Below are 14,531 nucleotides of genomic sequence, written 5' to 3'. Positions count from 1 at the left end.
CTTTTTTTATTTATTTAATCTAGAAATATAAAGTACTACTATTAAAAAATATAATTTCGCATGTATAATAAATTATTACTATTAAATAATCTACTAGAATTACTTTTTAAAAATAAATTTAAACTATGTCCATATCAATTACAAAGCTTGCTTCTAGAAGATCATATATTTTTAGTGAAATCCAGTTAACCTTAGTTTTTATTATATTCTAAATATTTTCAATTTTTAACTTTTTACTAAAATAGTTGATAAAACTAGAGTTAAAATAATATAAAATTTTCTCAATTTTACAATTTAATATATATATATATATATATATATATATATATATATATATATATATATATATATATATATATTCAATAAATTTAATTAATAAATAAAAGTGTAAATATTTTTTCTGGTTAATATGTATTTTTCTCTTGTTATATTTAAAAAATAGTTTGAATTCTGTTATTTTATACAATTTTTTTTTAAATTTTTCTTCTCAAAAAATTTAACGAGAAGAAATAATAACATGGCAGAGGTTTTTTAAAAATTAATTTAATTTAGACAAAATAGATATAAATTCTTAAACGTTACCTGAAATTTAATAGATTTAGATAAAAAAAATTGAAGAGAAAAACAGAAGAATCTTCCTATTACTACAAAGAGACAAATTCACACTTTTTTTTACACAGGTTATTTTTCAAAATTAATCTATTATTGAATTAAATTAAAAAGTACACGATTCCCGAAATATATTGATGCCCCAATCTAGGGATTAAACAATTGTAATTTATAATGTAGTATTTGCATATAAGGCATTATTATTGGACGGAAAGAGTAATCAATTAAAAAATAAAAATAATTTAGAGTTTATACAGCAAAAAGAAACAAGAACCAGAGTAAGAAGAAATGATTGCAATAGAAAATTGTAGGGTCGCCAAACCCAATAATTGATGTAATGTCTCACAAACTAACCCCTTAGAGGGTCCCGCCCATCCCTTCCCATAGGACATTCCTCATGCTTCATGTGAGGGCGTCCTTGTTTCTTCATTCAATTTCGACCTATCCAGACTGTAGGACTCGGTCTTTCTTATTATTATTTCCCTATAAATACCACCAATGTGTCATCAACATTTCAATTAACTCCCATTTTCATTTTACTCCGCCATGAGGAACGACTCTCCCTACACTCCTCTTCTTAATGGCTCCGCCAATAACCACCGTAGAGACCTTCTTCTTGTGCTCTCCGGTTTGCTCTTACTCGCTTCGATAATCGCTTTTAGCGGCTACCGCGGTGGTTTCATCAACTCACGTGAACCTCATGCCGACGTGTCATCGTCATCGTCATCGTCAGCATCGTCCGATGAAGCAGCCAAACCGAGCGCGGTTTCGCGAGGCGTTTCCTCCGGTGTGTCGGAGAAGTCAAACACGTTTCTCTCTGGTAAGGTCGTTGGAGAAGCTGAATCGTTTCCTTGGGATAATACTATGTTGTCATGGCAGAGAACGGCTTTTCATTTTCAGCCAGAGAAGAATTGGATGAATGGTAGTATTTTCATCCATCGATCTATCTATCTATTTTTCTTTTTTGTTTTCTTTGTTTATTTAATTGAGACAAGCTATATTTAATGAAAAGTGATTTTTGGAGAAGTGATTATGATAACTGAAACCCGAGAGATTTGTTCATTTTAAATTAAGTGAAAAGAAAAGCTAGTTTGTTTTTCGCTTAGATTATTTGTGCCTTTCCAAGTATCATGGATTGGAATTTAGTTGTTATGTGCTGGAATGGAATAGGATTTTATTATAATGAACAAAAGAGTTGAATAGTGAAAAGAGATGAAGATGACACTTTTAATTGTCATTATTTAGAAAAAAAAGGATTATCGATGGTTTTTAAATTTCTGACTATTTCTTAATGTTCAATAGTGGTGAACAAAATTAACACGATTTCTTTTTTTTTGTTTTTTGTTTTTTGTTGGATGATGTTGGCTTGGACTGATGGTGGAATCTGGTTTGATACTTGGCTTTGTTTCAGATCCTAACGGTAAGAAGCACTTTTGTTTTTTCTCCTTTACTTAAGCTTAATCGGTTTAATTAGTTGGTAATTTTGAGTTTAATAATTTAGTTACTTGTGGATTGAATCTTTTATTTTAATGGATTGGTGAATATTCATTGTTTAATAGTAGTGTTCAAATGGTAGGACCCAGATACAGCTGAACTGGGTCTAAAATGGAGCTGGCTGTGTTTGATTTTGACACCATTAATTGTGTTTTTTTAATTCAGGAGTAATAGAAAAACATCATAAGTTTGTGAGTCCCACACAATTAATTAACATAAGTACTATATTTTCAACGATTTTGGATTAAGGATCCGATCAGGATTGATCTTTATTTCACGTGTTTTTCATTTTGACACCTATTTAATATTCTTTTAAAATTTTGGCTTTCTTTTCACATCATTTCTACATTTTTTTATTACTCACCTCAATACTTGTCCAACCAGAATAATCCAGTTTCATTTTGGTCATATTGTAGACTCCATCACATTTTGGAATACTCAAACAAAATTACAGAGTTTAAAGAACAGAACAAAAAATGAGACAAATTGAGAAAATTAACATGAATATGGGTTTGTTTATTTATGATTCTGAAAAAAAAAATTATGTTTTAACTAAATTTCTGTTTTTTAAAAAAAAAATTTAAAATTTTCTCTCTATTTTTTTTTTAATTCGGTATCTGATTCTAGAATCGATTCATCTCATATCGGTAAACTATTCAACAAAGAAATTGTTACATTAAATTAACTAAAACATAGTATATGGTTTTTAAGAATTTTAAACAAATCAAGGATCTTGTTTAAGAGGATAATCTAGCAATCAAAAGTTTCTTGACATGTATGAAAAAACTTTTATACATTTCAGGTCCATTGTATTACAAGGGATGGTACCATTTTTTCTACCAATACAATCCAAATGGTGCAGTTTGGGGAGACATAGTTTGGGGGCACGCAGTGTCAAGAGACATTATCCATTGGCTTCACCTTCCACTAGCAATGGTGGCAGATCAATGGTACGATAGTAACGGCGTTTGGACAGGCTCTGCTACCATCTTACCTGACGGTCAAGTCATCATGTTATATACCGGTTCGACCAATGAATCAGTGCAAGTTCAAAACCTTGCATACCCTGCTGATCTCAATGATCCTCTCCTTGTGGATTGGATCAAGTACCCTTCCAACCCGGTTCTCGTCCCTCCAAAAGGCATCCTTCCGAAGGACTTTCGAGACCCGACGACAGCTTGGCTTACTACCGAAGGAAAGTGGCGAATAACCATAGGCTCCAAGATAAACAAAACCGGTGTTGCATTGGTTTATGATACAGTGGATTTCAAGACCTATGAGCGTAAAGACGTGTTGCTTAACGCTGTTCCTGGTACTGGTATGTGGGAGTGTGTGGATTTTTTCCCTGTTTCTAAGAAGTCTGAAAATGGTTCGGATACTTCTATTAACGGCGTCGAGGTTAAGCATGTGATGAAGGTGAGTTTGGATGATGATAGACATGATTATTACTCATTGGGGACTTATGATGAGAAGAAGGTTAAGTTTATAGCAGATGATTTTAAAAATGATGTTGGTGTTGGATTGAGGTATGATTACGGTATATTCTACGCTTCCAAGACATTTTACGATCAGAAAAAGAATAGGAGAGTGTTATGGGGTTGGATTGGAGAATCCGATAGCGAATACGCTGATGTTGCCAAAGGCTGGGCTTCAGTTCAGGTACATCAAATCTATTTAGCATTTTAACATGAATTTCACACATTACATCTACTAGTTATTAATATAGAAAACTTGTTTTGAAATGTTATAGAGCATTCCAAGAATTGTGAAGCTTGATAAGAAGACTGGTAGCAACTTGCTTCAATGGCCTGTTGCGGAGGTGGAGAGTTTGAGATTAAAAAGTGATGAATTTAAAAACTTGAAGGTTAAGCCAGGGGCAGTGGTGTCACTAGATATTGAAACTGCCACACAGGTTTGTTTTCATATTGTCAATACTTTTTTTCCTTTATGATCTGTTTTCTCTATCGGTCGCAATGTAATTAAAGTCTGATTACATGTGATTGCATCAGTTGGACATTGTAGCCGAGTTTGAGATAGACAAAGAAGCTTTGGAGAAAACAGCTCAATCCAATGTGGAGTATGAGTGCAGCACCAGTGGCGGAGCTTCCCGTCGCGGTGCCTTAGGACCTTTTGGTCTATATGTTTTGGCAGATAAAGGTCTTTCTGAATACACTCCTGTGTACTTTTATGTTGTAAAGGGAAGCAATGGAAAACTCAAGACTTCTTTTTGCTCTGATCAATCAAGGTAATTAACCTTAAATCATCATGTTTAAAAGATTAGTTAAACCAATATTGATTTAGTTTAACCAATTTTATAGGTCTTCTCTTGCAAATGATGTTCATAAACAAATCTATGGGAGTGTAGTACCAGTACTTGAAGGAGAAAAATTATCCTTAAGGATACTAGTAAGTTGAGCTTTATTCAAATGAGTAAATAGCTTATGCACATGATCTACATTAATTGACTTAACTCTTTATGGGATGTTTGTTTTAGGTGGACCATTCTATAGTTGAAAGCTTTGCTCAAGGTGGAAGAACATGTATAACATCAAGAGTTTATCCAACAAGGGCAATTTATGGAGCTGCTAGATTGTTCTTATTCAACCATGCTATTGAAACCAATGTCACTGCCTCTCTCAAAGTTTGGCAGATGAATTCTGCATTTATACGCCCATACCACCCTGATCAAAAGAGTCAGAGAAATTAAATTGGATATTTGAGACACGCAATCACAAGGAAGAATTGTGGGGAAACTATTTGGTAGGAAAGTTGTGGCTAACAACTTTAGTGATCCAATCAAATCATCAACCCTTTTAATGTTGTGGCCTTTTTTGTACAATTTTCCTTAGCCAATTTTTGTTCAATTATACTTTAGAATGTTTCATTGTAATTTGATTACCCCACATGTGATTATATCTTAAGTGGTTGATATGTTCATTGAAGAAATATCATTGATGTTAGTGCTCTCTATGTCTAAATAAAAATTGGTTATATTACACTTATAAAAATCGGTTATATTCTTAAGAGGTTGGTGGTCTTTTTTTTGAAAAGAACAAAGATTAACTTTTTTCGGTGTTGTATTGTTGGAGCACCAAAATCAAAGGTGTTGGGTCCTTGACGACTCACTATAGTGGTCCGAGTTCCTAACCTTGGGAGTTAGACCGTAAATCGGGGTGAATGGCAGATTATAAAGGTCAAATAATCGAATATGCAATTGATTTGGTTGAAGCCGATGTGACTCAGCCAATTCAGCGGTCAATCCAATCAACCGGTGGATTTATTTGAACCGACAAATTGTACTTTTTTTAGTAACACATTTTGCAAGGAGTAAAAAAAGTTGAAAAATTGAAACAACATCTCTCACTCATGATTTAACTGAAAAATATGAAATTTTACGAATATTAAGAAATTATATCTCATCTATTAAACCACCTCAAACTCTTCACTCTCATAATAAATCTCATTTTTTTATTATAAGACTTGTAGTGTTATATTTGTGAGGATCTCAAGTAAGGACGGCTCCTGGGATCCCCATCCCAAAGTGATGTTGCTCAGGCCACATCCTCATAGAATAAGGGATTCGCCCTTGGGACTGATGATGTGTATAATATTTTGTCTCCCATTAGTCAGAGGAGAAAGAGTTCGCCATGATTCCTTGGAGAATAAGTGGTCAACAATCTCACATAGTCTTTAGGGAGTAGTGACTGCCCATAAGGGTTACCAAACCCGAGACCCAAAAGGCATCTATAAATACTCCCCCCCAACGGAAGAAAAGAGATCATAATTGATATGTTTATACATAAGCATCCAACAAATATACAAAGCCTTTCACCTCACGTGAGCAAATCCTCTAAACCACCATAAACACCACCGTACAGGGCTTCTCGTCGTCGTGGGCAAGCCCTAACCATCATTATTTGTCATACACGTACTAAGGCCTATGAGTTCCTTGGCCATTGCATCGGTAACATGCACACCTGCAGGTTTTGACCAGTACAGTGGCGCCCAACGTGGGACTCCGATAAAACTAACTTGAGCCACACATTCCTCATCATTATCATCACCCTTCTCACTATTACCTTCCACTCCTACACCTAGCCATTTTTGGCTATGGTTAACGGTAGAGCTTCATCCTTTACGCTAGAAGGAACCAGCGGTAGCGATGATGCCTTCATAACCATACATTGGAGTATAATGCCCATAACATTAGACAACATCAATATGAGTCTAATCCCTTATAAGAGATGGAAGTGTTGGATCCCTAGCCACTCTAAGACGAGATATGGGGGATATCTATCCATGAGGGATTCAAACCTCCCTCTTTCGTCAAGTTTGATGGCCACAATGATCCCTACAAGAACATTACCTCCATCAACACATGGTTGGGCATCATAAGAGCACCTAATTTCGTGATATACAAGCTATTATCTGGAACTTTCATGGACATCGCCCCACGATGGTATACATGTCTACCTCATGCCTTCATCGTCAACTATCAAAAGCTAGTAAAGAAACTTGTACAACAATTCGCCGTCATCCGTCATAAGATGATGTCCACCACCAGTCTATTTCAACATACAACTGGGTCTATTAGAGTCGCTGAGGGACTACCTCTCCCGATTTAACGAAGCCACCATTAGGGTCACCCCACCAAACTAAGAAATGTTTGTGGGGGCGTACCAAAAAGTGCTTAAGGCAGGATATTTCAACGAGTCTCTCGTCCATAAGCCATCACTTTCGTTGGAAGAAATGGTCACTAGAGCAAAATGTTATAAAAAAGGCGAGGAGGGCAACGTCGAAAAGGAGGCGCATGTTCCCGTATCCGTTAGCTCACATCACCAGAGGAAGAGTAATTATACCTCTCTTATAAAATACAAGATTTCTTTCAAGATAGTAGGCAAGACACCAGGGAGTTTAATTAACCTGAACACTCGCCATGAACAAATCTGACATGAGGTTCTTATCCTTCACAACATCTATATGTTTCCCGCTCAAAAGGCGGATGTAATTGGTCCTGAAACAGGAAGATAATGCAATTTCTATAGAGTCAAGGGACACCATACTGAGAATTATTACCAACTCAAGAATGAAATAGAGAGACTAATCCAAGAGGAACATCTTAAGATTTATGTGAAGGGAAACCATTTCCATATGTCACACAAGTGTAACTTCCGAGGGGGAGATGATGTAGGAACCCCAAGCCAGACAAATAAGAGGTGTCCCGTGGTGATGGCATTAAAGTTGTGTGCCAAACGCTCAACACCATAGCAAGAGGAATTATCGGGGCCGGGGAGACTAGCTTCATGGAATTGAAGGAGAATGCGAGTCCTAAGCGCCAGAAGCCACAATTGCCTTATCTGAGAAAGATGCAGGTGACATTCACCCTCGCAATGATAACCATGTGGTCATTAACATCAAATATGATGAATGGGAGATTAAAAGTGTTCTCGTAGACCAAGGTAGTCCTGCAAACATTTTGTACTGTGAGGCATTTGAAATACTTAGTCTCGACCAAGAGGACTTAAAACCCTTCAAAGGTTCGCTGGTTGGATTCTCTAAGGAGCATGTACAAGTAAAAGGATACATCATGTTGAAGACCACTTTTGGAGAGCAAGACTAGGCCAAATAAATAAAGGTCAATAATTTGGTTATTGACGCCATTTATTATTATAACATGATTATAGGGCGATCAACTTTTAACCAGCTAGGCTTCGCCTTGCCCACTATGTATTTATGCATGAAATACCCACTTTAGAATGGGTGGGTGAGGGTTATCCAAGGAGATCAGAAGATATCCAAAACTGTCACGTAGATCTAAGCACGAAAGTCGGGAAAATGGACCCAGGAATTAAGCCACCAGGAGGAACCTGCAAGGGCGAGGAGGTTCCCCCTTTAACTAGTAAGGAGATCAAAGATTGAAGGCCCAAAAGGAATGTCCTTTGGAGCCACCTGCATTTATGTCATTTATTTGTCTTTCTTTACCATTATTTAGCTATGTCGTTATTGATCTTTTATAGGCGAGTATTGCATCTCTTCCGATTGGAAGAACAAGTTATTTTATGGGGAAAACTCTTTTCCCTCTGTGCTTTTCACAGGGCTAGGGTTTTTAATGAGGCCCATCATTTTATCATATTAGCGAATATGTGTTTGCTAATTATTCTCTTCTTTGCAGGAAAACTAAAATATTGAAAGAAGATTTCCCTGTAGAGGCAATCAGAACGCTGGATCCCTAGGCGAGATCCTTGCCGCCCATAAAGACATTGAATCCTTAAGTGGGGCGCATATGCCGCATATAGAGGCAGTCAACATGTTGGATCCCTAAGTGGGACCCTTGCCGCCCTATAGAGGAAATCAAAATTCCAGATCTCTAAGTGGGACCTTTGCCACCAATAGAGGCGATCAAAACACTAGATCCCTAAGTGAGACCCTTGCCACCCATAAAGACGATCAAATGTGGACCCCTAAGTGGGATCATTGCCGCCGAGGCAATTAAAATGTTGGATCCCTAATAAGGAACCTTCCCCCCATAAAGGCAATCAAAATGTTGAATCCCTAAGCAGGATCCATGCCACATACTGGGACAGACAAAAATTTAGGGCCCCCCTGCAATTCTTAAAAGCATTCAAATTATTGCAAGGGGAGTGTTGATAACAAACACCCTCAACAAATAGCTAAAGGATTAACCGTACATAAATGATTATGAAAGAGGATAAAAAATAAAGGCAATTAACATAAAAGGCTCTCCCAAGGGGTATCATTGTTCGTACAATTACAAAAAGCCCCCAAAAGGGTAAATAAATACAACAAAAATGTCACTATGGGACAAGAAACATTACAACCAAACCATTAATTCTCATCCTGAGTCATCTTCTTCCCAATATCATTCTCTAGATGAGGGACTCTTGGTTCACCGTCTTTCGTCTCCACACCTTCATTATGGGTTTCCTCGATAGGAGTGATACTTTTAGGTTTTGGGGAGGTCAATGCCTCCTCATCCATCAGCTGGCCACCACAAACGATTTTGAGGAAATCCATTTGACTCAGATCCAGATTGGGGTAGAGGAAGGAAACCTGTTTTTTGGAGCGATCAAAATAGACGACAGAAGTAGACACCACCTCATTGGTAAGCTCTGACATCTCCTTCTCCGGCTCCTTTTAGCGAAGGAGGACGATGTCCAAGGATTCCTGCAAGGATTTCTTCTCATCGAAGATCTATTTAGCTTTGGCATTCACATTTGTAGTTGCATGTCCCTAATTCATTCATGGGGAGCACATATATCCGGTTATTTTGTTGCTTGTCTTATCGCTTTCATCTATCATTTAACTTGATTTGTTCAGTCTCCTTCATGATTGCACTTCTTGGAATCAAGTTTGAAAATATCATTTTTAGCATGCATAAAACTTTGGTTAGGTTTGGTCTTGATTATGATGTTTTTTAATTAATTGCATAAGTAAGTGTAATGAAAACATTTTATGTTTTTAATTTGAGTTTGATTCAAAGTAAAATCTCAAAGTTCCTTTAAAACCTTGAAAATTTGAGATTTTACATGTTTGATTAGAATCATGGAGTTTAAACACATTTTATGATGCTGATCAAATTAAAAAGAGGCAAATTGATGGAGAATTTTTCTCTAATGAGGATCTATCTGTAGTTAAACTTTCTTCATCCTCCTCTGACTCAAAAATAAATACAGAGAGGAGAACCCCCACAAATAATACTAAACTTACCCCTAGTACACTTTATTTTGGTGTAGTATGGACAAATGTAAAATTAAAAATAGTAGAATGTTTAAGCTTTAAGAGGAAGGTTATCACTAATTGTGTTAATCATGCTAAAAGCAATGCATTATGGGATCATTATATGGACTGGTCAAACTATTGCTTCAAATTATTCAAGAAACTATCTTATGAGGTTGTTTTGGAAAAGTTCATGCCTAGATTCTCTAAAATAATGAATCTGACTCTAGAGTTAAAGAAGCAGGATGATGTGTCCTTAGTTAGGTCTAAGGTTTTGGTGCTCTCAACACCATAACAAGTACTATTTCATATTGAAGTTGAAATTTCTTCTGCTCAAATCTTACCCACTCAGCTAGTAGTTGTAACATCTTTTAGGATTCCTCTTTCTAAACAGAACTTAATTGTTCCATTTGAAGTTGGAGCAACTTCTAGGACTATACAAATATTAGATTCTCAGCATGAAGTTGGAAAAACTTATGGGAACTTTTCTTCTGAACCTCTTGCTTCTGATTTAGTTACTTCTATGATTCCGAAGACTTTGTATGAGTTGGAGAAGGAGAATGAAGAAGTAAGGACCATATTGGATCGCCAATATGAGATCAACAATCATATTTAGAGCATGTTAACTAACATTGTGCCTAAACTTCCAACCCCACCATAAATATTGTTTAATTTTTTTTTGTTTCTGTCTCTATGTTACCTTATTCTTCAATTTATAAAAAGTTTATTTTCATCTTATTCTTTTTTATTGATGACAAAGAGGGAGAAAAAGTATATGATTTTGATATATCTTTAACCCTCAATGAATATCAAACATGTTATATTCTCTTACCTTATATTGTTGAGATTTATTAATCATGAGATCAAATTTGTGAAATATCCAAATTCTTCTAGGATCAATCTCATAGGGAGCCTACAAAGCTCACTCTGAAAAAGCTAAGAAGAATTTTGATAAGTATAAAACTCAGGAGGAGCTTACAAACCTAACTCTGATGTTTTATAAATTTGATCATCCAGGTCAAAATTGTTCATCATAAGATATGGATTTATCATCATACAAAAATGGGAGATTGTTGGGACAAGTATCTTTGTAAACACAAATATCTTATTTATCAACTGTTAATTTCCTTGAGAGACTAAGTTACTCAGAATTCTCAAGAAGTCATTGACAGTTAGTCTTAGAACATACTCCTAGTCATGTTCAGTATACTTCTATTTCTCCTCTTAGTTATACCATTATGCTGAGGTGTATAGGGTGCAATAACCTCATGCTCTATACCTTCATTAGTGTAAATCTTGTAAATTCTCTAGAGGTGTATTCACCTCCACCATCAGTTTTCAGTTTCTTTAACTTGCATCCATTTTGTTTCTAGACATACAATTTAAATTTTTTGAACTGTGTGAATACCACACTTTTTCTTTAAATAAGACAAATCCACATATATCTAGTGGATTCATCTTTGACGGTTAGGAAATAATAGTTAACTCCATTTGACCTTACATCAAAAGGTCCACATATATCAGAGTGAACAAGCTTCAACTTTTACCAAAGACACATGGAACTTGATTATTCAACAAAAATTTGAAGGTAATGCACATGTGGTTTCACAAATTGAAACTACTACTTTTACAGAGTCGAACTCTAACTTTGTATTGCACTCATGGATGAAGAAAATTGATATATAGTAGGATATGGAAAATGGTAAAACATGGGGCTTTACATTATAGACATTTAGAAAATGTACTAAATTTACATCAAAAGTCCGATCCACAAAAATTAAGAGTAGTTTTGAGCGAAACTTTTATAATCATATTTAGATAATAAATTAAGGAGATATATTTGAGATTTGTGAAAATGAAAACGATTAAGATTGTGAATTCCCTCTTTTTACTAATGGTAATAGCGGTCCTAAATACACAAAATAATAGTATATGGTCATGATAAATTAACAATATAGACTAAGTTAATTTCATTGACTCAAAATTTCGTATTCAACAATGAATCATAATTTCTTATCGAGACTAATGTCATCTAAAGGACGATTGAACACTAATTTATGTATCAAGCGTTGACAATAGGGGTGACAATTGGATCCATTAAGACAAAATTCATTCAATTCATCCACAAAAAATCCACTAATTCATTCATTACATAAAAATTAAGTTAATGGATTGAATTAAATCCATCCATTTATAAGGATGGATAATCCATCCAACACATTTTAATGATTCAATTAATTTTTTATATCTAATTTTAAAAAAATAAATTTTTTCAAATATTAAAACAATTTTTTTTTAAAAATACAAAATTAATTTATTTTTTTCAAAAAAAATAATTTTTTTTTTAAAATACAAAAAACTGATTTTTCCCTAAAATTTAAAAATCATTTTTGAAAAATACCAAAATTCGATTTTACTTTCGAAAAAGTTATTTTTTACGAATATAAAAAAATTATTTTCTTTAAAAAAAACGATTTTTAAATTATTTTTTTCCGAAGATAGAAAAATATGTTTTTTCCCCCAAAAAAATAATTTTTCTCAAAAAAAACTGATTTTTTCATTAAAATATAATTTATTTATTTTTTAAAAAAAAAATTTGATTTTTTCAAAAATAAAAAAATTAATATTTAAAAAAAATAGATGGATGGATATCCATCCACTAAAAATATTATAATGAATGAATTTTATTCATAATGGATGGATTTGATTGAATAATTTTAAGAAACTTATAGATTATTAATTGACTAATGGGTTGTTTTGATTCATCCATTAACGATTCAATTCATATTCATAAAATTCATCCATTTTGCCATCCTAATTGACAATTCTATTTTCCTTTTCCTATGACAATCATAATTATCATATGTTTATTTACAAAGCTTGTTTTCAATAGTGAATTATACTTTAAGTTCATTTAATAGTTGACAACAAAAGCAAAAAGTATTACACAAAAGCAAAAAGTATTACACAAAAGCTTGTTTGAACCTCAACTTTTCTATAACTCTTGTAACTAGCACAATGCCCTAGCCCCCCTCCCCTTCATACAAGGGTAATTAGTTTTACAGGGACTAACACAACCTGTTAGCCCTTTTCTTTTGTCTGCTTGATTTTTTTTCCACTCTTTTTTAGTCGTAATTGGATTTACATGTCTGAGTAGAGTTGTAGGTACGGATGATATCTTTCATGGTTCGATTTATCTAATATTTTATGGAATACAATCAATTATTATTTAATTTATTAAAAACAGATTAATCGTGATTCGGATAGAAATACATAAGTAAGTCTTTTTATTTATTAAGAGATATTTTTGAATTAAAAACTAAGAATCTGAAATCTAATTGGAGTGGATAAAAGTGTGAATTTTAACCATTGATCCATGATATATATATATATATATATATATATATATATATATATATATATATATATATATATATATATATATATATATATATATATATATATATATATATATATATATATATATATATATTCCCTCTATAATCACAAAAATCAGAAATATAACTGAAAATTTCACAACTTTTCCTATTCGAAATTGTGAATGGGAGTATGAGATATAGATGAAAATTCAATCATTCATCTTTTTGGAATTCCGAATTAAAACTTCAACAAATAAGTATTCATATTATAATTTTATATAATAAATCGATAAAATTTTCCACATGATATCGTAGCCTAGATTATATGTTAATATATGATTATGAAGGAAGAATTCAATAAAATCTTAAACCATTGTCTTAATTGACTAACCAAATGAATCCAAATATCAATTATACAATACAGACATTTTTAAATGAGATTAATTGTAATACACTGTCAGTGCAAAAAAATTTACACTGTCAATGCATAACAATCATTCATTTGTATTACTTTTTAAATGTTTAAAATAAAAATCAAATATTTCAAATATATCAATGGTTGTGATGAACTATCAGTGTAAAAGATCTTTACACTGTCGGTGTATATTAATTAAATTCTTTTAAAATATCTTTATGCAATTTTGAATCCTAAATGGTTAAAGAAGACGTTAAAATACTAATAGTTTTAGTTTATTAATAAGATATTTTTCTGCCAATAGAATATACCTAATGCCATGCAGTAGTCTCAGAAATTGGAATTATCTGTGCCATGCCGTATACGGTATACCTAATATAGTGGTTGCTGTTATTTTGTTATTATATTTTAATATTACCACATTAGTCTTAAAAAAAATTGGAATTATGTAATTTTGTAGTTCTGGTATGCTTTATTGCCGTAAGGTTATGCTAGTGGTAGCTAGTCTTGGCTACATTCCTATCTTTAAGTATCTAATTTTAAATTATTTAGTTACGTATATCATTCAAAATATGTGTAAAATAAGGAAAACGACTAATTATTAGTAGAGAGATATATGTTTTTGATTCTTTAGTCAATAACCTCTAATTATCATAGTTTGGCATTTGTTCGGTTAAATTGGTCGAGAGCATTGTTTTTTTTATTAAGCAAAAACAAAAATTCATTATATTTTTTACTTTCCACACTAAAAAAAGCGGATACAGAGTATTTATTTATTTTGATAGTGTTGAGGATAAAATTTATTCGGAATGCTATATTGTTTAAGTTTATGATTGATTTATGATTTTTTTTGGACAAGAGAAATTTGATTCATATGCAAGAGTTTTTATAAATTC

General features: G+C 33.2%; 1 protein-coding gene across 1 annotated transcript; it reads left to right on the top strand.

Annotated features, from left to right (window-relative positions):
• Positions 1-1,028: 1,028 nt before the first annotated feature.
• LOC127074141 (acid beta-fructofuranosidase) lies at positions 1,029-5,071 on the top strand. Its single transcript, XM_051015436.1, has 6 exons — positions 1,029-2,029; positions 2,906-3,762; positions 3,854-4,015; positions 4,113-4,348; positions 4,422-4,509; positions 4,598-5,071. Exons 1-6 carry the CDS (start codon positions 1,984-1,986, stop codon positions 4,808-4,810), a joined length of 1,602 nt encoding a protein of 533 aa, XP_050871393.1. The 5' UTR covers positions 1,029-1,983; the 3' UTR covers positions 4,811-5,071.
• The last annotated feature ends 9,460 nt before the right edge of the window (positions 5,072-14,531 follow it).

The sequence above is a fragment of the Lathyrus oleraceus genome, chromosome 4, assembly GCF_024323335.1.
Source record: "Lathyrus oleraceus cultivar Zhongwan6 chromosome 4, CAAS_Psat_ZW6_1.0, whole genome shotgun sequence".
NCBI lineage: Eukaryota > Viridiplantae > Streptophyta > Magnoliopsida > Fabales > Fabaceae > Lathyrus > Lathyrus oleraceus.
The sequence above is the reverse complement of the archived record's forward strand: the minus strand, read 5'-3'. Positions and strand labels throughout refer to the sequence as shown.

What these genes read in the sequence shown, in the direction of transcription:
- LOC127074141 (XM_051015436.1), top strand. Translation starts at nt 1,984, where the DNA reads ATGGTGGAATCTGGTTTGATACTTGGCTTTGTTTCAGATCCTAACG. An exon ending in ATATTGAAACTGCCACACAG is followed by an intron (nt 4,016 to 4,112) that starts GTTTGTTTTCAT and finishes TGATTGCATCAG; the next exon opens with TTGGACATTGTAGCCGAGTT. An exon ending in TTTTGCTCTGATCAATCAAG is followed by an intron (nt 4,349 to 4,421) that starts GTAATTAACCTT and finishes CCAATTTTATAG; the next exon opens with GTCTTCTCTTGCAAATGATG.